The sequence below is a fragment of the Anser cygnoides genome, chromosome 2, assembly GCF_040182565.1.
Source record: "Anser cygnoides isolate HZ-2024a breed goose chromosome 2, Taihu_goose_T2T_genome, whole genome shotgun sequence".
Classification (NCBI taxonomy): Eukaryota; Metazoa; Chordata; class Aves; order Anseriformes; family Anatidae; genus Anser; species Anser cygnoides.
Genome location: NC_089874.1, coordinates 36,455,935 through 36,481,937, shown reverse-complemented (window position 1 = coordinate 36,481,937; position 26,003 = coordinate 36,455,935). Strand labels below are relative to the sequence as shown.

The 26,003-nt window shown below is 40.2% G+C and overlaps 1 protein-coding gene across 1 annotated transcript in view; it reads left to right on the top strand.

Annotated features, from left to right (window-relative positions):
* JAZF1 (JAZF zinc finger 1) overlaps positions 1 to 26,003 on the top strand; it is a 190,536-nt gene that overhangs the window by 150,259 nt on the left and 14,274 nt on the right. The window contains exon 3 of the mRNA XM_066991859.1: positions 9,527 to 9,723. Coding sequence (XP_066847960.1) covers positions 9,527 to 9,723 — 197 coding nt within the window. The remainder of the gene's footprint in view (positions 1 to 9,526; positions 9,724 to 26,003) is intronic.

Sequence of the window (26,003 nt, the reverse complement as noted above, 5' to 3'; positions counted from 1 at the left end):
CTAATCCATAGAGTATCTGTTGTCAGAAGTGGGCAATGACTGGTTTGTTCATTAATGACCATAAGCAAAGCCACGGCTGACAGAGTGCCCTAACAAGCCAGTCAGTAAATGCAGGGAGGATGTTTTATGAAATGACAACTGCTACGTTACGCTAAAGGCAGGGGCGTGCTGCAGCCGTTTGAAAATCCAGCCCAAATGCAAGAAACCCTGCAAGAGTTTCACGCCATCCAAATGTTTCTTTTTTGCCAACAGCAAAATTTTGGAATTAGTTTGATAACTAATAACTTGACATAGAGGTAGAGCACAGCATAGTATCATGCTGATAGGATATGCCTGAGAGGGTTATCACAACTTTGTAAACTCTTATTTATTTGTAAAAGAGGTGACAGTATCATGACAAATGGTGGTTGCCTTCCTGCATCTCACTCTATGGAAATTACAGGAATCTGAAGTTGCAGATAAGTTATAGCTCCTTTCTGTAACTCGCTCTTTCACTTCAAAATAGAGTGGAAAAAGAGTGGCAGAGAAACAAAGAGATAGAAATATGTTTCTAATGTTTGGGAAGTTTGGGAAGCTTTCTTAAGTTGATTTCCGTGAGCTCTGTTGTTTCTTTTTGTTTGTTTGTTTATTAAGCATAGAAATATTATCTGTTTAACAAAAGCAGAAAGCCCTTGTGGGCTCTTGTCTTCTTCTAGTCCCCATCATCAGTCCACAGCATAAGTAATGAATTTTCATTATGAATGAAATATCTGAAAAAAGACTTCATCTTTCTTGGTTACATTATTGTTCTAAAGTTTTCTGTGCAGTGCAGAATTTTTCTGTCAATGTAATTATAAATAAACAAATTGGATATAGTCCTGGATTTTGCATTTTCTGCATGACCTACACAAATTGAAGGAAGAAAAGGTCAAAATACCATTTTTGCTATAAATAAATAATATCCTTTTTTGGAAGGTTCAGAACAAAACATTTATTTCTAAGTAAACAGCTGCTTTTATGGTGGGGAAATGTGCAACACTGATTTTTTGTTACTATTTTCTTCATTAATTTAATTACTTTGGTGCCCTGTGAAAAGTTGATACAGTACAATAAATATAAGTGTCCTACAAACAGAATGGAAGAAAAAAAAAAACAGAAAAAAGTAACCAAAACAGAAAATATTAATGTAGAAAAATGGGAAGGTAGGGCTTATGTCCAGTGTTAATTATTTACATTAACCTAAGTGTGACGTGTAACTCACAGTGAAGTTTGTCTGTTTATTCATGAAAGAGAGAGACACTAAATTCCTTTTCTGTAATTTTAACCCTGCTTGTATTGACCAACAGCAAATAAACACACGTTTTACTCTAGGCAAGTATACGGTTTGGGATGATTAAGTAATTGCTGCTTTATTTTCATTCATTTAGAGTGATAATAGATTATTTGGCATGTCACCGTCCATTAGCTCCACTCGCATATGTTTAAATGTGAAATTACTCAATCTTCTGAATCAATTTTCCATGCTAGAAGCACAAAACATGTACTTGGTGGGTATTTTATTGTATCTTTCAAGAATGTGTGTGACGAGCAGACAAATAAATTAAATGCACTGAACTCTTGCTCCTATTGAACAGATTTCCCCAGGTTGCACCCTGAGTCTAGTGACAGCAATTTGAATAAGACTGCATGTTGTATTGTAGTCTTACCAGTGCTGCAGCAAAAATGCAATGCAAAGTCTGTTTTTCACCTTTTTTTTCTTACGTGTGCATTCTCATAATCAGTAATACAGCTGCTGAAGATGCACGTATTCAGAATACTGTTGTGTATTACATTATATCTAGTTTTGTGGTGATAATAATATTAACATCTTGAGAAAATAGTCTGAATAATGGAAATGAAAGACTTGTACCAGCACTAAATTATTCCTAGGACTAATAATAAAAAGAAATCTGATTCTGGCCTGTCTATCTAAGATAGTCATCAGTTTGTCAGAAATATTACTTATTTAGGACATAGGGAAGGCTTTTAACAGATTGGTCTGAGTAAGACTAGTAAGACTGAGAATGAACACTGAATTCCGTTGTGAGACCTGATCTCATGAATGTGCCATGCTGAAGCCCAACACAGATGCCTTGTATTTCTATACTGCATCTTGGGCTGGAAGAGTTCTTTTCCTGAAACTTAGAAAAGCACTGTAATGAGTTGTTCGGTCTGTTTAGGGTGTGTTATGAAATACATGTTTTAGGGAATAATCGAGAGGGAGTTATTATTTTGTGTTTTTTCTTCCCCATTTTTGGATGTTTTTCTGAAATCAGAAAAAAAGCTAACGGGAGTTTAGTATAAATCACACATTTTAGCACTACACGGATACTGGCGGAGGAATGTGTGTGATTATGCATGCGTCTTTATTGGGCTTTGTCACACTTGACACTTCTTTTTTGGGTTTTGCTAAGACTTTGATGGAAGATGTCTAAAGAAAAAAATGGTTGATAGCTTCTGCGAAGCAACAGAGTTTTTTTCCAGAGCGTTTTTGCAGAATACTTCTGTTTCCCCCAGACTACAAAGAAAGGTATGTGAAAGTGCTCAGGAGGTTCCTCAAATAATTCGAGTAATGGTATGAAACTTGCTTATATATTTCTTTCCTCATTATCACATAAATAGTGTGCAAGGCATTACTGAGGACATGAATTGTCTCTGCTTTGGCCCAGTTCCGTCAAGTTCAGCTGAGAAAAGCCTTTCATCGTTCCCAGGAGACAAGGCAGCCTACCGCTGAGCTCCAGCAGTTTAGGTTTCACCAGATCTCTACTTAACCCAATAATGGTTCAGCTTAACAATTGTCTCCTCTTCCCAGCGTAAGCTGAACCAAACCTCGCTGCTTTCTCTTTGCTTGTAGAGGCAGCAAAGGGTGTGGGGGATAGACAGTTCCTGGCTAAGAGGTTGCAGGGTCCACAGAGCCCCACACTGCTGAAATAGGGTCCCCCCCATGAGAAATGGACCCTCCTAAACCCCTCCTCAATGTAGAGGTCTACTGAAGTTTTAACATACTGTACTACTAGAGGGGCTGCCCACCTAGCATTTTTTAAATTCCTAAACACTACTAATGTGAGGAGGAATGCTAGGAGCTAAACTTAGCATCACCACCTCCTCCTTTCTCTTGGTACAGCAGTCACAAAGAACTGCATGAACATCTGGGGACAAAAGTGGAAAAAGATTGAGGGAAAAAGTAAATACGTAACCAGTACTTTGTTCTGGTAGGTGTAAAACCTAGCAGGAGAATTAATATGTGGCCTTCAGTATGTAGTTAAGCTAATGTGTGGCCCATCTGACAAGTAAATTTGACCACTTCTGACCTAAATATAATACAACCAGAAGATAGCACAAATCTGCTGTGAAGCACCTTGGATTTTTTCTCCTCTTTCTAGTCAATCTTGAAGTTGACCCACTGTTGGGTTAAGGAGCAGCCTGCTGAAATATGAGTGGTAGAAGCTCAGCAGCTTGGTTTCTCATGTTCTGGGAAAGGTGAGGAGCTTTCCAGTTTTCCAGTGCAGGTTAACAAAATTAGGCAAACATGAAGATGAGCAGAATGTCAGTATCAGCGTTCTTCCATAATTATCTGTGTGATAATGAGAAGAAGGGTCAGAACTAATTCTTTTCTACTACCTTGTCCCATTACGGTCTAGTACAACATGTCATTGGCGAGGCACAGGACAAGGTATATGTATTACTGTCAAGTAGCACCGTTATTAATATTTTTTTTAAGCTTGGGTGCAAACACAGTGCTACGGAGCTGTCTGGGCGTGAGCATCTCAGAGGTGTGATCTGCTTGTTCTGCAAGCTCAGAATATTCCCCCTCCCCTCTCTTGTGTGGGCGTGCAGGAGTTGGAAAATGACGGATTTGTGATTGTGTCGTCTTGAACTGTTGGTATGTGTTTTAGAGACTAGATCATGAAGAATCCAAGTTTAGCAAATTAATATTCAGTTGCACAAAGTAGCTGTAATGCACCATTCTCACCGTCGATATAAATGTCTGTGGACATAGATCTGGCCAAAGAGGGCTAGTTTCCCACATCGACAAGCTGCAACAGTGAGGAAGAGGAGGAAAGAGCACCTCTTGCCCTAATGACCACTAGTAAGAAGATAGATTCCATAGGGCAATCTGTTTTTATGACTGCCCTTACCCTCAGTCTGGGTGTATGAGTACAGAACGCTTCAACTATCTCAGAACTGAGCACAGTAAGAGTTTTATGATAAACTAACCCCGGCGTCATGGTGTGAGTCACACTGGGGCATGATCCTGAAGCAGTCCGTGCTAGTATATTTAGATGGCTATTGGAAATTTCTGGGAGCGTGCTTCTGCTCACTCTCGATTGCAAAGCTGGTTTTGGCAGGTGGGGCTGGGAGGGAGAAATACTCACAAACATTGCAAAGGTTTGATTTTAAAAGACCGTTCTAATTTGAATGTCACCTCTGCTTTTTTGTGACTTCTTTGTTATTGTTGTTAACAACAGTTAATGCTGTTTGTATCACATCGCCACCTATATGGAAGGTTGTGCAATACTTTCCATTATAAGACTGTTTCAGTTGCTTATTACGTTGCCAGCATTCAGCTGTTTGGGCTGAATTTTTCCATGCTGGGTGTCTCCTTCAGGCAGAATTTGTTGGGAAAGTTTCAATAAAAATACTTGAACCATTCCAGGGAATGAGAGGAGGGGGAAATACTATATTTTGCTCATGTTTATTAAAGTTTGCTGCAAGCGCTTCGTTCGGAAATCATTGCACCTACGTGTTCTGGAGCAGGGGTTTGAATTGTTAGGAAGGTGAAAGGGAGAGGAAAGAAAAAGTGGGCTAGAAGAGGTTTCTTTGTAAGGAATAGGCTCCTTCCTGATGTTGTGAGCCATCTGCAACGAAGCACAGAAACCCCACGCTCGTCAAAACAGGATCAGTGAATGGCAGGGAACTGAATGATTATTCTTCCCGTTCCGCTGCACCTATGTGGTATGTTGCACTTGGAGAGAGAGAATTACGAGGTGCAAACACAGTCCTCTGCAGTAGGGAACATGGCTGTAAGATCTGGAGGGCAAGGTTATGGAGCTGGGAATAAGGCTTGAGAAGAGCAGAGGGAGACTTGCTCAGCAAAAAGATAGCGAGAGAGACTATTAAGCAAGGAGGTGAGATATGACCTAAGTGGTCTTATGGCAGCCTTTTTTAGTTACAGTTCATTGTCTTTTTCCCATACATCTTGGTGCATTTAAATGAGGCAGGGAAAATTTTATGCAGTTGTGTAATTTAGAGACCGATATTCAACCTTAAATCCAGTATGTTTCATTTCTGTGCGCTTGATGTTGCAACCATAATGTACCTTCAACATGAAAATTAAAGCTTGAGTCGGAAATGTCATTCTATACCCATCATTAAAATGCTTATATTGTAGGCTTTGAAGAACACCACCATCATTAAGCATGAGTATAATATTGCGTTTCGATTAAAATGTTATATTTTAATCCATTTAGACAAGCGTTCATTTCAAAAGCTTAGCACTGCCAGTGCTTCAGCAAACACACGTAAGGGACGATTTGGATCTGAAGAAGTTGATTTCGTACTTCACATATCAGGAACTGAACTTCTCACCAGACGCTGCCTTCCGTTTCTCTCAGGTTCACAGTGTAGACAGCAAATGACGTTTTGGAACGTACCCAACGTGCTCAGCCCAAATGGGAGTGAGTTAAGAGGACAGGGAGAAGTTTCAGCTATAACTTCAAATTTTCCTGATTTTTATGGACTTCAACCAGGCTGGTTATACCTCAATATTATTTTAACATTGTTATTTGTGGCTGAGTTTATTAAATAACGGCGTTCATGCCGGTGCTTTTAATATCTCACACTTGAGGTTATCATCCAAGTTTTCAAGGATTTATAATGTTGCCATAACATTTTCATGAGGAATAAGGCTGCCCATCCAGAAGCAAGCACACATCGTACTACAAATTCCAAAAATAGTGAATTAGATGTTTCCTGGTTAGAGGAAAGCAAATGTGTACTGAATGGCCATTTTATTGAGATCCTTTTTTTTTTTTTTTCTTTAATGAGATTTAGAGTTCTCTTTGGGGACTGTTTTGCCAATATCTGCACCCTTGTTGAGAGAAGAAAAATATAAAACTGAACTGTTACTATGGCTATCTGCTTTTTAAATATTAACTTCATAAAACTGCCATAGCTGGGTTTGACATGATGCATTGTCTCTTTTCAAAGAAGATAAGCCGTCATGTCATATACCTGTTTATTAATGTCTGCAGATTGTGTGTTGATGCTCCATATCATGGCAAAGATCCACTTATTAATGCCTTCATGGTATGGATGGACAGGATACAGCTTTATTGCTCTACGGATACTTAAATTTTTATGCCCTAGTGTTTTGAGGCTGTGTTAAAGTACCTAAGTCTCTTTTTCAAAAGAGCAATTTCTGAAGATCCGGGCCAATTTTTTCTTTCATATTTGGCACACATATCTGAAAGCCCGATTTCTTCCTTCCTCCCCTCCCTTTCCCTGTGCACCCCTTACTGTTCCTTCCCCAAGAGGTGTTTTTTCTTAGTGACTTCTCCATAAATGCTATCAGGTCTGGACTCGTAGCCAGCAGAGTCTACACAGCTTCCACTCACAGTCCAGGGGTTGTGAGCAGTCACAAAATGTGGGGTTTCCATGGAGCCTAAATGAATATAGGGATTCAGATTAATTTAAACTCTTGCTTGAGGTCCAGAGAAGGAACCAGACCATCTTGTAGCACCACGTTGCAGATTCTGTGCCTGTGAGCCCCAGGTTGACCTAATGACAACGCTGGCAATGCTGGTTCTTATTTGTGCGTCGCAGCTTTTTGTCACTTCATGTGCAATCGTTGCAGTACTGTGGCCTGCAGAGTCTGGGGGCTGCTCCTGCAAACGGTGGCTAGATTTAACCATGACTGGCGTGGCAGGATTCCCTCTGCCTCCCTTCCCTCGGGCCTGCTGCTAACTGTACATCTCCTCCTCCTGTGTTGGATTCGGGACGTTGATCAGGGCTTGCTTCCATGTCTTCTCTCAGGACAAGGCGCATCGAGTCACAGACAGGCCGTTTGGTCACGCAGCAGGTAGAGTTGTCAAGTGACAAGAATTTGGTGGAGGGCTGGGTTAGCCCCTGCTAGCCACCAAGCACCCGTGGAGATGCTCGCTCACTGAGCCCCTGCCTGACCCCTCAGCCCCAGCAGGATGGGGGAGAAAACAGGAGGAGCAGGAGAGGGAAAACTCCTGCCTTGAAATGAAGAGAGGCAGATGATTTACCAAGTACCACCACAAGCAAAACAGACTCACCTAGGGGAATTAAACTTAATTTATTGCCAACTAGCAGAGATATTTAACTCCCGATTCAGGTATTGGTTATTAAGAAACAAAAGACAAGCACTAAAACATTTGGGGAGGGGAGCCACTTTTCCCTTCCTCTTTGTCAGGCTTCGCTTCACTTGCAGGCTCGCTTCACATCAGTCCCCTCTCATGCCTGCCCTTCTGGTCCCCATGGCACAGCCAGCCTCGCTCAGTCACCTCTTCTGCCATGTTATCACCACTGCTGGCCATACTCTTTCCCTTCAGTGAGGCAACAAATGGGGCTGGGGTCAGGATGTCGTGGTTTCTCTCTGCTGCTCCTTGTTTCACACCATTTTCCTGTGCTCTGATGTTGGATATCCACAGGCTGCAGTCCCTTCAGGGCTGTGCTTGCTCTATACCCAGCAGCACCTCCTGCTCCTCTGACCTTGTTATTCTTTCATTCCCTCTGTTTCCTCCTCTGTCTCTCCCTCCAACATTTCCTACCTCTTCTTAAATATGCTTTCACAGAGGTGCCACCACCTTTGCTGCTGGGCTCAGCTATGTTTTACAGTGGGTCTGTGCTGCGGCTTGCTGGAATGGGCTGTGTCCAGCACAGGGTGGCCTCCAAGCTCTTCTCACAGAGGTCCCCAGCACCTTGCCCTGCTACCAAAACCGTGCCACCTACACCCAGTACAGCAACTCAGCATCTTCATTATTTCCTCTGCGGATGTGTACTCTGCTGCTGTTTCCATCCCTGGGTCTGCCTCATTCTCTTTCTTAGCTCCTCTGAGGAGAGTGTGACTATTGAAAGAAAGCCAGGTTGCCCTTACTTAGTCCAATACAAATAATTGCTGGTAATTTTTGTCATCTGTTTCCTTAGCGGATTGCAAATATGAGTTTCTGGGTGACAGCTGGCTCCAAGGTGACTGCAGCATACAGGCTGCATGCAATTCTCACTTACCTGAATACATCCTTCACCATTTGCCCAGGTTGTAAGACCTCATCGTTTAAACCTGGTATCTTGGCTAAAACCTGGCTTATTCTGTCTAACTGAAGTTAGACAAATGTCTGGTTGTAACTTAAGCATAATTCAGTATCACGTACTAATGTGTATTGTATTATTATATTGACAGGCATAGTTTATACCTTAGCATGAAATACAGAAGACTGTATAGAAAAGGTGATTTATTCCAGGCTGTCTTTTTAGGAATCCTTCAAGATGGCTCCTTGTGCAGTGGAAGTGAAAGAAAGGAAGGATTAAACTGTCACTGGAACCCTCGGTGCATGATCTCTGATTGCAGAGGTCTCATCTGAGGAATCCCCAGTTCTTTCAAGTGAGGTTTAACGCAGGTGCCGGTAGCGATGCTTTGAATGTCAGTATCGGATGTTCTGGTGTAACTGTGTGTAGGCACTTTCACTTAGAATAAAAGTGGCATTTTCCTTCCAGCTGTTCTTTTCTTGGAAGGAATCAGAATAAAAGTGGAAAAAACTACTTGTGTTCCAAGTGAGAGAGCCCACGCATAAAGTTGCACTGCTGGAATTAGGGTACTACTAGCATACACCTTGCATTTTGCTGGTGGAATTTCCTCTTAGCACCCCGCAGAGATGAACCTTGAGTTGCATTAGGCATTCAGCAGCATGTACCAAAGCTCTACACAGAGGTCTAATTTGGTTTTCAAGAGATGGGAACTCCCGTTTGAGGAATTACAACTTGATTGGACATGTTTTATATCAGGCAACACTGTCTAAAACTCCTAGGAAAAAAAGATGTGATTATCCAAAGCTGGAAATGATGTACACAATGTAGTTCCTAATACCATTTTGACCTTCCTACTCAATATGTTTGCCCCTAACATTTGTCTCCACTAGTGCTACTCAATTGCTTTTTAATGGAAAGATTTAGTGTAGTTAGTGTAATGTGTGCAATACTGATCTTTGGTTGCATATTTAAAAAGCTTGTGCATGATGCGAATGTCTAATATAAATTGCATCAAAATCAGAAACAAACGCCCCAGATCTTGAACTCTATGTGAATAAAGTTGATAGAGAGGTTTGTATTCTCGAAATCTCTCTGTATTGTGGAGGAATTTGTCGTGGCTGAGTTTGAAGCTCCATTTTGCTACAGAAAGCAAAATATACTTTTTTTTTTCTTTACCTATAGCTTGTGTGCTGATAGTGTTTCAAGCCTCTCATCCTCATGATTGTCCTTGTTCTAGATTTATGACTGATGCAGCTCGACGTGAGCAGGAATCTTTGAAGAAAAAGATTCAGCCAAAACTCTCTTTGACTTTGTCAAGCACAGTATCCCGTGGGAATGTATCTACTCCACCTCGCCACAGCAGTGGAAGCCTTACTCCTCCAGTTACCCCTCCAATCACTCCTTCCTCTTCGTTTCGTAGTAGTACTCCTACAGGTAAGCATATACTGTGTTGTTTATCCCCACATCAGCTGGCGTTTTTTTTCTGTGTGGCTTTTGGAGAACAGTAGATGTAGTGAGGCATCAGGAAGAAGATCCCCTAAAAGTAAAACAGAAAAGCTTTAGGCATTGAGAGGGCTGAATTCACAGATAATTTTTCTCACACAGATTATAGAATACTTAAGTGCTGAACTCCTCTATCTTCTCTTTATTGGACATATTAATATATTTCATCCACTGAGTAGTGGGTGATTTCCATGAATTGTTTATTAGCATCTTTTGCAGTTTTGGTTGAAATTAGTCAGCAGAATGAAAAATCATCATGGATAGACTCGTAGTAATGTTCAGTTGTAGTCTTTGTGTAGACATGACATCCTCTAAGAAACTAAGCTTTAAAAAAAATGTAAATAAAAAGCAATACATGAAAAAAGTGATCTGTGTTTTCTTCAAAACCAAGTCTTCCTCTGGTTCTCCCAGGTATTAAAATTTCAAGGAACTGAAGAAACTGAAATTTGCTTTCTGTGTTAAACCAGATCTTGTGGCCCAAGTCATTCTGGCTTACGTTAGGTAGAGATCTTGTCAGGCAGTGGTGATACGCTCCAGGTTAAATAACTTTTTTTTTCTTCTAAAAAGATAGACACGTTTATCTATGCTATTTTGTAATAAATAGGCTCAACATATTCTTCTTACTAGGAAATAGCATGAGCATCCCTGCCTTAATAAACTGCCTTGCCATGTGTTTTGCATAAGCTAGTTAACATTTTGATATTAATGATTAAGTGGAAAAGTTGTAGTTGAGACACTCTGTTTGGAAGTTCTGAAACAAGTCGTTTGTTCAGTATGTCCCTGGGGTATGAAAAAGGGAAACATGTTGAGTACAGTTAAATGATGAAGTCCTAATGTAATACAGGAAATTTAGGAAGTAAGAATTCGTTAATTATCTCCCATTTGGAATGAACTGATTCACTTCCTTTACTACAGATGTGAAGGAATTTCTCCTTTCTCTTTTGCTTTGCTTTTTGTTCAGCTCTTACTGAGCAGCCTAATTTATGATGTGGTTAGGTAATACGACTTTGCATATTTATCAGTAACATTGGTTAACTATCTGATCTTTGAAATATGCTATATCAAGCACGAAAGAAAAAAAAGTCTACTAAAAAAAAATCTATTTTTATTATATATATATATTTTCAAACTTCTAAAGTTATTCGGAACGTTGTTTTACCTGTAGTTAGGAGAATAAGCTTGTTTTGGCCAAGTGAGTTTCTGGATTAACAGAGTCCTGCTTGCCAAGTTATAAATAATACCAGCTTCCACTTTCTGCATCCTTTGTTCCGGTTTCCCCCTTGGAGCCATATTACAAGGTTAGGATTTGGAATAGCCTAGTAGCAAAAACCACATATAAAATAGATATTCTTTCTCGTAGGTCTTTTTTTTTTAATTAGCTATCAACTGAGTTATATTTCAGCAGCCTCACCCCAGAATTACCATTTTTGCCATCTTTAAAGTTTTTCTGGACCTAAAATAGTCAGATTTGAGATTTTTCTGATACCTATAGATTTTTTTTCCCAGTGTTGGCTTGGTGTAGGAGTTTGTTCTCGGTGATGGTTATAACGTTACATATATATATATATATATATATATATATAAACATATATAAACATATAACCTGCTCTGAGTGCCCCTGCTTGAGCAGGGGGGTTGGACCAGATGACCTCCAGAGGTCCCTTCCAGCCCTAACAGTTTGGTGATTCTGTGATGCATAGGTCAGGTGCTCAGTCCTGTTGCGACTGAGTTTCTCTCTCTCCTCCTTCCTGTGCCATGCCTGCAGAGGGAGCCCAGGAAGGCAAGCAGGCTAATTCTAGATAAGCAGTTCACATGTCTGTTGTTGGCTGGTGTGAATTTTTTTCCCTCGAGTGCAAATATATATGGCAATCGACTAGCAAGGTGATAAAACCAAGGATAGCTAGGCAAGATCCGTTTCAGGGAGACAAAGTATGTAAATCATCCTGCACTTCAGCCTCTCAGTTCCTACACAGCCTTCGAGCCCCACGCTGCATCTAGTGAAGATGAAAAATATTGCTGTGTTCCTTCTGTGCAATCCTGTTTGATTTGTACTCTTAGCAAATCCTGTTAACTCATCTTTGAATACAGGTAAACGTGGGTTCTGGTGAGTTCAGACTACAAAGAGGATGTTCTTCCTTAGATTGTCTGACAGCTTGTCGTCTGGGTTGATGTTAACTGGTATAATCCAAATATAATTATTGTTCTCATCCTTCAGACCTGTACTTCAGTATCCTCTGTTTAGGTTTGCTGCTTGTCTTGGCTTTGCTAGATGTGGTGGTAGTCTTGTCTTGGATGAAGCTGTCTGAATCTGTCATCTCTGTCTGTGTCCTTACAGCTAAGTCCTGCCATTGCCTGATGCTGTCAAGCTGCTGTTGTCTTTTTTCAGCAAAGCTGAATATATTTCATATAATGATCTCCCATCCACATATCGACCAGACTCGAACCCACTTTGCTTATGAAACTTGATAAGAAACAGTTCAAGGTGGCTTGGCTGCAGAGAATGTTTAAGTTTAGCAGTAAAAATCTGTGCCAAAAGACTATGGGCCAAATTCGCAGACGGAGCTGAGCAGTTTCCAAGCTGACACACATACATGCTGCAAACGTTGCATGCGTATGTACAGCACCTTCTTCTGTATAAATGGGATTATTCATGTAGAAGCAGAAATATTCAGCAAAGAAGTGTGCTCTTGAAGGCTCTTCCCAGGTAATGAGGTAGACACGTATTTATCTGCAAGCTCTGTATGTGTTAGTCCCCTGAAATGGCCCATTTGTGGTTTTGGTGGGAAGTAGAAATGCAGCAGTTAATTTTCTATACCTCCCCTCTGCTCCCTCAGGGGTGACTGGCATGTGCTCTCTGCGTACATTTGGCTTTTTGTTCCCTCTCCTATACCAAGTTTTCTCTTCTTCCGAAGACCTACGTCCTCTAATAATTGTGTAACGTTCACTTTAAGAAATTTCTTCCATTTTTTGTTGCAACAATAGTGTCTCCCAGGAGACGTTGTTTAGTAGGCTTAAAGCTCTTGTTAGGATTCGCGGGCAGGATTTAGTGAAAGAAATGGCTTCCATCAGTAATAGACTCCTTAGGGTGCGAGGGAAATACAGCTAAGTAGCAGCAGCACATAGCTTATTTTGGAAAGGCATTAACATTCTGCAAACATTGAAATATCTCTTTATTTAAGAAGTGCTCAATTAAGTCACAGAAACTTGTGTTGCCTTTATTTTTAAATGTCAATTTTAAAGCCACAAAGCTGATGAAGTCTAGTTATGGATAAAAATGGGGCTGACATTGCATCTTTAACATACGCTGTTAATTTCTTAAACATTTTTATACATCTGTGTGGCTCACAGATGAAATTTCCACCCCTAATTTCCTGGCTTTTGAGCGTAAGTCAGAGCATTGACATTCCTTTGAAAACTATGATATCTGTTCATACTGAAAAGCTTTAGAAAAGATTCAATGATAGTGACTTATTGGTAATTCGTTATAAAAAAATAACCTGGTCCCGATTTTAGTTACAAAAGTAATTCATAGTAATGAGTCTCAGACTTATAAAATAAAATAAAGCCACTTTTGCATTGAAGAAGTGCCAAAAATCAGAACTCATCTGAAACCACTGTTTTGTGTTTGTTTGTTTTTCTTCTGTATGATTTTCATCTTTATGAAAACTTTTCTTTTTTTCTTTTTTTTTTTTTTTTCCTTAATGATTCCAGGCCTGGGATTCTAGATTTAAGCCTGGAGTGAATTTTTGGCCTTCTTATAAATCTTAAAGAAAGGGTTTAACACTACCAACTGGCTTTTTAATGGTTCGACCCTAAGTCTTGTCCCTTTCACCCCTACATCCCCCCCAGAAAAAAAGGCTGGAATATTTGAAAACCTCATAATTGGCATTGCATTTTGCTCTGAAGAAATTGGCTCTCAGACCTCCTTTCCTGTTTATTTTGATTTTAATAGATTACAAGGTATAACATTTATGCAGTTTTAATAGGTTTATAAACGTACTTACTGCCTGATCACGTTGGGCAGCTGATGGCAGCGAGTCCTGGCAGCAAGCGCTGAGGATGCTGTGGTTGGCTGCAATAGCTGCAGCCGTCTGTCAGTCCTTCCACTTGTAAAGGAGATGAAAGGGCGAAGTTCTCGTGGGTGGTCAGAGCTGACCCTAGGAGAGAGTTGGCAAGGCCCATTTTGATTTGCAGCTGTCATTTAAATAGCTGGCTAACTATTGGTTTATCTTATTAATTAGGATAAATGCCTTTCTGGGGAGTCGTATATGTGCAGTCCTTTTTGACTGACTGCATGAGGAAGGTTTTACTTCTCTATATTACGGCCAACTTCTTTGAAACTTGCACTAGCCCAATCTCAGCATTTACAAAAGTGACCCAATTTCCCACCCACAGAAAACTTCTAACTTTTCGACCTCCTTCTTTTCTTTTTCTTTCTTTCTATTTTTTTAAAGTACAACATGAAATCAATAATTATTTTTAATTTGGTGGAAAAAACACTTTGTAGAATTGCCTTTAGCGTTTAACGAATCTAAGATCTAAAGAGTGATATTATAATCAAATATGCCCAAAGATTCAAAATAGAAATATTTTTAGACATAAAGAGAACTCTGAGGCTTTCATATTAGTGCTGTTCATGCAGAAAACCCTTATATTTACCATCTGAGGGTATTCAACATTGCTTTGTAGCTTTGTCAGTAATCCTAAAACTGCACTGTTTCAGCCAGTTAGAACATACCGTGTGAAATGGGCTTTTTTTTTTTTTTCTAATAAATCTTACCAGTGGTGAACCATGTCTTTCTAAAATACGGTACATGACTTAAAGACAGGAAGTGAAATTTAATATATTTTCAGTCAAAAAAAAAAAGTCAGACCTCAGCTAGTGTGTATTTTCAGAGCCTGTTGTAATTAAAAGTACTTTTGATACCCAGCATGACGGAATTCTTAAATCTGTACAACGATTTTAAATGTCTTTGGTTTTGTTGTGGATTTAGATTCAGGTGAATCGTTCCCCACTTACACCGTTACAGAATATCTTCTAAGATTAAAATCATGTATGTATAAGCTTCTGTGCAATAAAGTTAATAGACTTTTACAATTCGGACCATTAATTTTTCCTCTTATTCAGCTGGATTTGCTTCAGTATTCAAATGCAACTCCTGGCCAAACAGTGACCAAAAAATTACAGCTTCCTTCTCATGTTAACGAGCGTTGCTACTGATGAAATAATTTAGAGCTTCGTTGTTCCCTCTCCGGGTGACTAATTTAAAGGAGAGGAAACTCTGTGTTACAATTTAGGATCTCCTTTCTCCTCTCATCAAAGGCAACTGGGACTCAGAAATGAATCTGTAAGGATCCACCTTGCTTCTGGTCCACCAGGGACTCATCTGTTTTGGAAGCTTTGGTTTGAGGAAGATTGCAAAACAGTGTGTGGCAATTTGGGGGGTTTCCCAATAAGCCTGATTAACTCAAGTAGTATTATCTCAGTGACATGAGATATTACGTATACAATTCGCCTGTATAGCATTTTCCTCTGTGGATAACGCATGAAGGAATCCCAAGGGCCTTCTCTTAGACCTAGTCATTTTCTGAGAATGCAGAAGATAAAAGCAAGCCACCCATTGTTTGCTGGTAATAGCAATCAAAAACGCAACAGTAACCAGCACTGGAACTGGGCACTGAAACGGAGCGAGAGACATGCCAGAAACTAATATGGTTTAGATTCTAAACGTGTGTTTAATTTTTGTTACTCGAAGTTGTTTGAAAAATACGTTGTCTTTTTGTAATGCCAAAGCTCATTCCTCTTCATAGGTATCAAAGCAACTAACGTTTTAGTACAGTTTCCATATGTTATGCTTTCAACAATGAAGTAATCATATGGCACAGACAGCTGTTGTGCAGAGTGCCATAACAGCACGTTAAACAGAGTCCAGCAAAGAAAGATCTGTGCAGCTAAGCTACTTTGTAAGTTTCAAGTGGACAGTAGAAATGTAAAATAACTGGGTTCCTCCCCCCAGAATGAACTCAGGACTGAAAGGAGGAGGAATTCAGTGTTCGAACCTTTTCTGTTTATGGCTGTCCTGTCAATGTGTAGCCAAATGAATCTGAATTTGGAGCAGAACTGCTATTTATATCAGAATCTCTTTAGTTTCTGTCAGCAGGTGGTATTTCTGAACTCCATGTTAGGGTGAATCAGAGTAGACTGTGAACCATTAAATCCGCTATTCATTTGATAATCCGCAACAGCTTTTTCTTTGAGCCATGAAGATTGCCTCAATACTGATATTTGTAGAGGGAGCTTGCTCTTTTGTGGTCTGCTGCTTTTTTTTAAGGACAGTATGCTGCAAAATATTCCATTATTAAGATTTTATATGTGTTTGAAATTAGCCTTGGGAATCAGGACAATCAAGTCAGTGGAAACAAGTACAAGTTGATGGGTTGCTTGGTTTTTGTTTTGTTTTGTTTTTTAAATCATGCTACAAATTCAGCTCCTACACACTTAAGCACAGGATTGGTGATAAGCAACAGACTGCCCACTGAGGAGGTGAATGCCTCACTCTGAGCATTTCACAAGTGTTTTGTCAGAGTGGAATAAAGTCTCCTGCACTTTGCAGACTTGCAAACTCAAAAATTTATATAAGCACAAAACCCTAACTTTAGCCATTCACTTCAAAAAATCTTCACCTGAATTAGCATCTTTGAAATGCTCAGGTTTAATTATTACACCTTACATTAATGTATTATAGTATCATGCAGATGTAATTGAAAAAATAATGAAAAGTAGAAATACGAGATCAAATCCCAGGGCTCTTTTATTAAATTGTCGCTGAGAGGCGGGTTGAGTGCTACATTTTTGTGTGTATGACTTACGGGGTGTCTAACGTAGTAAAGCACGAACCAACCAAGTTCTACTGTAACTTGAAAAAACACGCTTTCAGATGTCTGAGGAACCATCTCATTAGTTGTTCAGATTGACAGAAGTTTCTACTCGCTTAATTGCTCGTTCTGAAGACTGAAGAACTTGTATGGTATGTTTTTATTAAAAAATTAGATATATAGACCCACTCTTGTATAAACAGAAAGAGCAAATAACTAAGCCATGCTTCGCAAAATGAAGACCAGACCAAATTCTGTTCTCTAGCATAATGGAAGTTTGTCTGAATGCGTTCGGTATTTCAGGCCTGCAAAGGACGATAAAATATATGATAAAATATCTTGAGGCAACTGCATTGTGGTCTGTGGCAAAGCTTCCCTCCGAGGGACTCCACTGGTGCCAAGATTTCACATTTTCTGTGCAGATGACGAAAGAGAACTTTGTTTATAATTATTGGAGCCAAAATGGTTCCATCTAATTGCAGGTTTGGGGGCCTATATTAGTCCTGCACGCTAATTAATATATACATGTGTTTGCCCAGCATTTAGCAGTCTGAGGCGTCTATTCTAACAGAGCCTTATGGGTGTTCTTGTAAAAAGTAAATGCATAAATAATAATTAAAAAAATAATGAGGGGCATTGTGCTAAACAGTTGATCTACATATGAGTTGACTATAATATATGTGTGTGCTGAGAGTTGGTATGAGATTTTAGCACAAGCTTTTGGCTGAGGTCGCGCCTGAGCATGAATAATAAGTAAAATCTGGGGTAGTTTCTAGTTTCTGCCTTAAGGAATAAAGCTATGGTGGGAGGTTTCCAATAACAATGAAAAATAATAAGTAAAAGTGCAATTATTTCCTATAGGCATTTTCTTAGCACAGGTGGGATTTGTTCCCAGCAACAGCTATAAAGAGGTAGTTTTTTCAGAGCTTGATGCCACATTTCCCTGACTTCTAGGGAGCCAGGCTTTAACCTTGTACATATCCAACTCTTTCTTCCCACAGAGCGAAAAATGCACAAATGCCTATTGCTGTGTGTGTTTGACTGAGTACTTCACAAAGAGATCTGTCTTTCCAGCAGTCATCTCCTGTCAAATGGCCATACAGGTTCCTTAAAGAGGCAAGAATGTGTTATGTTGGTTACTCACTGGCAAAAGCACACCAAAACATATATATTTTATATATAAATATAATATATAATATATATATATATATATTCTCAGGACATAGGGAAACTTGGGCTTGGAGGATCTCTGGAGCAGAGATGATTTTCTATCACATGCACAGCACCAGTGCTTTTGTCATGTGCTTGGGAATGACTGTGTGGCAAACAGTAATTAATAACTCATCTTAAAGCCCCAAATCTAGCAGGTTGAAATTGTCATGAAGGCCAAGACCACTTAGTCAAATCTGCACAGATATCTTGATGTCCTCTTACAGTGACCACCAAAGTGACTGGAGTTACAGGACTGCTCTGACTTGCTGCTCCTATTTCCTAAGAAAAATTTCTAGAAATTCCAATTTCTGTTGAAATTCTCACGGAATTCTAATAAAGCAGTGGCAGTAGGTAAAAGTAACTTCCAGTGACAGATTAATTTCTCGTCCCGATCGCTGGAGATAAGCAACAACATCCAGCGAGATTGAAGAGGGAACTCTGGCAACAAGGTGTTGCTGAGGGTCAGGAGTCAGGAAGGGAGGTGGAATGGGTATGCAGAAAGGAAAGGGATTGGCCTAAAATACAGACAGGACAAAAGTTTTTGTCATTTAATGAAATGCAGCTGTGTTACCTGGGTACCTAGGTACCTGCTCTGTGGTTTGGCTGGACCTTAAAAAGAAGGATGAGAGCTGGCCTAGGTCTGATGGCAGTTTTTCTTACCAGGGTGCCAGGGAGGCACCCATGTGGTGTTGGTTTTGTTTTGTTTTGTTATTGTCTCTCAGGCAAAACTGGAGTCTTTAAGCGCTCTGCAATCCACAGCCCCCATCTGCCCTGCAGGAGTTAACTGGTTTGGTTTGGTTTACAGTGAGCTGGGAACTCCCCAGAGGCAGCTCCTTTCAGCTGAGGACGGACCAGGTGAAAGAGGAGTGTTGGAGAAGTGTTTGCAAGGAGGAACGGGGGAAGTTTTCTGCAGCACAGCAGTGTCTCTGTGACCTGTGGGAAGTTGTAGTCTGGACCAAAAGCTGCAAACTGCCTGGCTGGCGGGCTGCCCTGAGCTTGTTCTTCTGCAGAAGTCAGATCCATCGCTGATGTTTTTGGCCGGAGGGTCTATGGGCTGCTTCACTCTTTCTCCCCCTGCAGGTGCTTGGTAACGGTGACACGTTTTGCTAGAGCAGAGTGAGGAAGCTCTCTAAATTACCTCTTACTTTTTCAGAGGTTTGGGATTCCCACTGATCCCAGGTTGTAACCGTGTAAAGATGGAGCAGGATGATGGGGATTCTCCTGTAACTACGCTTTATCACGTTTTCACAGGGACACATACCATGATGACCTCCCCTGCTTAGTCCTTTATTTAACTTCATCCTAAACCAATTTATAACTGAAGTACAAAAAGGTTTACACTGCATTTAGAAAATCAAATTATTTTAAATAGCTAATAGAGGAAAATAGGGCTGTGCTATGAGGAGAAAATACATGAAGGCTATTTTTTTTTTATTCACAGTTTTTCTTGTAGCTTTCTTCTGCACTTTCTGTTCTTTCTTTTCCTGCTTTATGGGTGAGTTTCCCTTAAAATTCTGTTAAATTTCTGATTTTCTCTTTAACTTGGCAGGAAGAATGTGTTGAACACGGTTTTCTGTAAGAAAATGTTCTGGAAAGATTGACTCAGTCTTCTGATTTTGTGCTGTGTCTCGCTAGAGGAGAAGGTGCATCAAAAATTTCACGTCACATCCTACTTATCTCCTTCACTTTGGGTAGCTTTGCATGTTACCTGTTCGTTGTATTTCCTCTTCCCAGTTTGCTTGGAGCATTCTTGCTTGATACAGACATAAAATGCGCCAGCAAATGTAGAGCTACTGTGCAGTAGATTTGTATCTTAGTTGCACATACCTGTAATTAATTGTATGGGAGTTTTCACAGTACTCTCCCTGAGGAACAATTTCATTGAAAAATAACCATGTTGTCTAGACTATAGCAACTCATAAAATCATCACTAGTTTTGATTTTTGAGCTACAAAGTAGTAATAGAACCATGGCTCATAGATTTAAAGTACTTCCAAGTGCAGGAACTGTTTTATAATCCCCATCTTAGTAGTCTAACCTGGCAAACCATTTTTAACAGGGTCAAGAACAGAAATTGTACAATAAGCTGAAAGTAAAGATTATCTTTTGGGGTTTGTTTTTGGTATAGAAGTGCCTCCATTGTACATGATCTTTCTTTGCCCAAATGTGTTAAAAAAAAAAAAAAAAAGCCACCGGTTTTGTAGAATGCATGTTGTCTAAATGTTACTGCCTTTCATGGCTTGTGGCATAATTGGTTTAATGTAGGAATAGCTTGACACTCAAAAAGGAACTTCGGTGGTTCTGGTTAACAATGACAGCATTCAGGTTTGTGTGTTTACACTGCAAGGGCCAATTGGTGGAAAGTTTAAAAAAAAAAAACTATTTAGATTTATGAATAATGTGCTAATTACCTTAAAAATTACTAACTGAAAGCACAAATGTATTTCAGAAAGCTGGAAGCTGGAGTTGAGCACAGGGAACTTTTAGGTGCTTATTTGAAATGTGTATCTGTATATGCATACATATATACATGTATGCACACGTTCACATAAAACACTACACTGCGAGATTGAATGGGATTTATATGCACCATTCTAGTACAGAAGAGAGTGAACTGAAGAAAACACGCCAGCTATACTAGTGCTGTATGTCTGCATACTGAAAGCAGTCAGGGTTTTCAAAGTTTTTACGGTGCCTAGCAGAAAAAAATCCTACTTACTTAGGCCAGCACTTCAATGTGCTGAAGATGGTGAAACTTAAGCAAATGTTTGAGTTTTCCTTGCACTTTAGCCAAAGCAAATCAGAAGTAGAAAAAAGCAAGGGCTAACGTACCATTTCACACTTGATGACTTAAAACACAGAGAGGTTTATTTCACAGGGGAAACAGTGTATTATGAGTTGATGTTAGCCAGTACGTGATCACCGAAGTGATGTAAAATGCCAGGAAAAACAGTGGTTTAGCTCTCGTATGTTACCAAGCGAGGTATGGGCTAGCTGACCCCAAAACTAAATATACTCTTGTCTTTTTAGCAGTTGTGGCCTTGCAGTTGAGTGACACCACCCTAACTCTTGCTGAAGATCAGATCTGATGCTTTCTCCACACTAGCATAGCCTCTGTCTCGTGAAGTTTTTCTTAACATAGTCAGACAGCATCAATCAGAGCAGTTTCCCAACACTTCTGCCTCTAATGCCAAAGGATACAAGAAGCCAAGGAGCAGTGGAAAATAACAACTTGAAATGTACTTTAATTTCAACCGTAGGCCAGTGATATATCATCTGAAACAACTCACACCTGCTAACGTGTTTCATGCACCTGATTGAAACTGTGATAGCTTCAAAGAAAGGTTTGTGACAGCATACCAAAGGTAGTGCAGATTTTGTTTTATCAAAAGAAGAGACGGGAGACATGACTCCCTACTGAATGTGTTCTTATGTTTGGATGTTAAAAATGAATATCTTTTTCAGAAGAAGAACATAGGTTTAATTATAAAAAGTTCACATCTCTCTTGTAGATTTTGTGTGTAGGCAGGAAGACAAAATCCTCACTCAGTAATGAACTCAGTCCTTGCTATTGTTTCTGAGTTATTCTGGGTTATCTTTCAAAAATTAAGGAGTTTCTTAAATCTAGGTGGTCAGAGCATTTAAAGGCAGGTAGAACAAAGTGCTAAGTATATTTTTGTCCAAAATAAACCCTCCCAGCCTTCAGTGCATTGACGTGGAGAATCTGTCATTGCCTCCCTCGTTGCTGGGCAAGGGTCTGTAATCCTCCCAGGGCGTGAAATTCCTCCTACCCCAAACTGCTTAAAGAGTGCTGAGCCGCCTCGGGTCTCTGCAGCTTCACTACACCGTGGTCCTCCACGGGCAGGCAGCCGCCGGAGGGGTTAGCACGGTTCAACCCCTTGGTTGCACCAGCTTGGTGCATCCTTTTTGGGGTTGCACGCTGAGAAATGGGAAGCACCTAGCAGTTGGGGTAGGTGAGGGCTGTGTGCGTTGCAGGTTTTATGGCCTGTGCTCTAAGTGGCTGAATGGCTTTTGTGCAGCTGTAAAGCATGTTTAACCTGATGTTATAAAACACGTCTCCAATGCATTTTCATAGCTTCATAAACTGCAGTTCATTTATGTAGGTACTTTTTATTGTAATCCTTTATCTTAAACATGAAACTGTTTCCTGATACTGCTTCTATTTTTTTCCTTCTTTTTATGAAAAAAGGGGAAAGAAAAAGAACAGAAAAACTGCCCCTTTTTGTTATATGCATCAGGAGAGTCCTTAAGTACAGTAACGGTGCCCTGAACATGTATTTTTGTATCTGTAACCTCAGAGTGCAGGCCTAGCAACTAAAAAGCCAAAATAACATTAATTATGGATGTTCTTCGCTGTGGTTTGTGGAGTATAAGTTTGGAACAGATGTTTTGGGGGGAGAGAAAGGGGGAAGAAGGATGGATTTATTTTTTTTCTCAGCCCCAACTGGTTTTAATTCTTTCTTGAACATTTTGAGACTATCTTTAAACATTTGCCAGAGTTCAATTAACATCCCGTGACTAAAGGTGGAAAATGTCCTGCTTTGTTTTTCTTCAAACGTATACCTGCTCGTGTGGCTCATGCCAAAGCCAGAGAAAGAAAGGATTCCAGCTGGCACAGGTTTTATTGCTGCTACATTAATTTACAGGTTAAGCCTTGAGTTGGGAGGGGTCTGCTGGATTGATTTATTTATTTACTTTTTTATTTTCATGATTTAAAAAAAAATTGCCATGTAAAACACTGCCGTTTAATTACAGGAAGCTTATGCTCTCTTTTGGTGAGCGTTTAATAGCTTATTCTTGTTTATACGAAGTTGTAGAAATCTACATTTAAAATATGTTTAAAGTCGAGATTGTGTTCTTGGGTTTATCGTGTTTTTCCTGTACTACGTATAAACAGAAGATTGTACATTATTGAAAGCCCTTTTTTGTGGAAAACAGGATTGGGAAAAAAAGTTTATATAAGAATGCAAAATAACTTCCCGAGACTATTGGCGCAGTGTGACCATAAAACCTCAACAGCACATTGTGCAGTGACATTACAACAATTTGCTTTAGCACCTCTGCAGCGTTTTCAGAAAGTCCTGTTCTCCAAAACATATGCCACGGTATCAGTTGACTGTTTTTGCCAGAATTGGTTCTTTACATGCATGTTTTTGTGATTAGTTGCTGTTTCACTACTAATTGAAAATAGAGATTTTTTTTTTTTATTCAGCTTGTTGCATATATGTTTTATTTGCATTTATACATTCAGTAAGTTACAGCGTATCTGTTTATAGGGGTGTGCAAACTGCTCGTAATGGATTTGTAATCGCTGGGTTGGGATTTTCTGTGTTTTACTTTCAAAGAGTGCCCTTTGGTATGTGTATATCAAGACACATTTATACAAAGACAGATATCCACCTTACCCCTATATTGGCTCTAGCAGAATTTTTTTAACCCTACCTTGATAAGCTTTGATTTTTTTGTAGCCCAGAAAGTTGAACAGATCTAATTTGGAAGGAGCTGCCAGTTTTACCGAGAGCAAATAAGAATATGTAATACTAATACCATACTAATAATACTTCAATTAAAAAGCATGATGTTTATTTTTTACCATTGTTATTTTCCTAGCTTTAGCTCCAGGATTTTGGAGTGATTTCCCAAGTAGACTTGCTCAGCTGAAATCGTTCTACGTGAAAATACAGCGTGCACTTCTGTTACGCCTCCAGGATCTGAGGTCTTCCTGTGATTTCCAAAGCAGATTCAGACTTAGTAAGACCGAACGCATCTTAGGTCACTTAAAACACAGCATGTGCTTACGCTGAGCATTTAAATTAAACCTTAAAGGTGCATTAAAATTCGGGAATAGACCAATCTACCATTTTATGTAAAGCACTAAGGTTGTCAGTGGGTGCATTGCTGTATTTGTGGGTCGATACTGGTTGAGGTACCACAATTCAGACCAGCTTTTCAGACCCTCTCTATGACTATCCAAGTTGCAGTTGCCATTTCTACGGCTACTTCGAGTGCCTCTGAGAGGATGTCCAGACACCCCTAAACACCTCCTTGCCTGCTTAAACGTTCCCCCTCAGTGGAGCAGATCCTGGTGGCTGAAAGCTACTCTTCAATTGAGGCAAACAAACGAGAAAAAGTCATTTTTTGTCTAACAATTCTCTAGAGCCATTTTTTAAGTACTTTGTGCGTTTAAATAATGTTGAAAGTCATATTGCTCTTTGTATTCGAATCCGTATGCACATCGTTACACGAGGCACATTTTTGAAATGCTCGTGGTGCTTATTCACTAACTGAGCCTTGCAGCAGCCAGAAACAATAGAAAATTAGTTCCTCTAAATAGTCTTCGTTCCTAAACAGCTCGTTATTTAGTGCCTGACACTTGATCTCTGCGTGGAGAGGACTGGAAGGAAGGGCGGGTACTCCAGAAGCCATTTTTCTGGCCAAATCCTGCTCTGACTAGCGTTGTGAGGAAGGGCAGGACGCGGGTGGAGCTGGCACGGGCGCGCTGCCCGGCAGCGGCACCGCAGACCACACAGCCACCGGGACCCGCTGCGCGGGGGCTGGCAGCATCCCCGAGGCATGCCCCTCGCGTCCCCACAGCTTCATGAGGGTCCAAGTCAGTAATAAGCAGTAATTGCTGTTTTGATGGCTCTTTTGTGATCGCACTGAGGGATGGAGGTCTCTGCCAGCCTTGGCAGGCGCCCATTTGACAAACCATAACCATCTCAAGCGGCTCCCTCAAGTGACAGCAGGGCTGCCAAGCATTCAGCTGGCTCGGAGAGCAAATCTGCCTCTCGCTCGGGAACGAGGTTCAGAGATGCTGGCTGGGGTAAGAGCAAAGACAACGGTGTGCGTTGTGCCTGGCTGACAAAAGTCCAGCCTCACCACGGGGAACCTAGCACTCACTTCATGAAGGGGCTTAATCCAAACCCCAATATGCATTGGCAGTCTAAAATACCAGCACTACGCACTCATCTGCTTAAGCTACCCCCTTTTTTTGTTCTTTTTTTTTCTTGTATTCCACGTGCACACATCATTTTTTGTGAACATCAGTGATTAAAATGGTTTTGGAAATACAAAAACTTAATCTGAATGGACATGTCACCAAGGCTGAAAAACGTTTTCTGTCCTCTAGCTCCCTTCTCCTCCCAACCCCCAAAAGAAAAAGCAAGCTAAGGAAACCCCATCTTAGGCTCGTTGGATGATCCAATGTTGGGAATTTGTTGCGGTTTCCAGAGCCCAGTGCATTGTGCCACCCATAGCAGCTCCTGGTCCTGCTGCAGCCCCTAAAGTAAAGACTTGCCTAGCAGCTGTGACACATGTTATTTAACTGCTTTGTGTTTCATTGCTCATAGCATTTATTTCCTGTGCTTTCTGTAAAGGAAGAATATTTTGTTTCGAATGACTCTATGCCCTCGGATCACCAGCGAGTGTCAGCTGTGGGAATGTTCTCCCTGCTGGTGAGCACGGTGGGAGGCTGGGTGCATCCATGGACATGTAGGGAAGGACTTTGACAAATCTGAAAATGTGCTTTAGTGGTAGACCAAAATTCACATAACATTAATAATTCACTTTTTTTTTTTTTTTAAATCAAGGAAGCTGTCACGGTATATGGGAATGCAAGCTTCTTAACATAAGAAGTGCTCTCATAAAACTGGTTCTGTGAAATACAAACTGCGAGTCCCGCATGGGACAAAGTGTGAAGCTGAATTTTTATGAGAGATCATTGGAACAACCGTGAACTTTCGGTGACACTAGCTATGTTGCTTCCCGCTGCAGTAAGCTGTTTGCTCTTAGTTATTCATTGTATACTTGAATGTATGCTTTCTGGTCACAAAAGCAATTGGCAAGGATGTTTTGTTTTGCTTTTTTTCTTGGGAGGAGAAAGGAAGAACTCGTAATGTTCTTGATTTGAGATCAAGATAGATCATATTCATTGTAATGGCACACACAGTTTGTGCTGGTTTTAATCAGCTTTGTCTTTTTTATTTTCCAGTGCACACTACAGAAGTCTTTAGATTTAACACATCAAACAACTACAAATGATGTGCACCTGCTAGAACCAAGATTCATGTGAAGTTGAGGAAAAAATTCCTCTGTAAATCTCA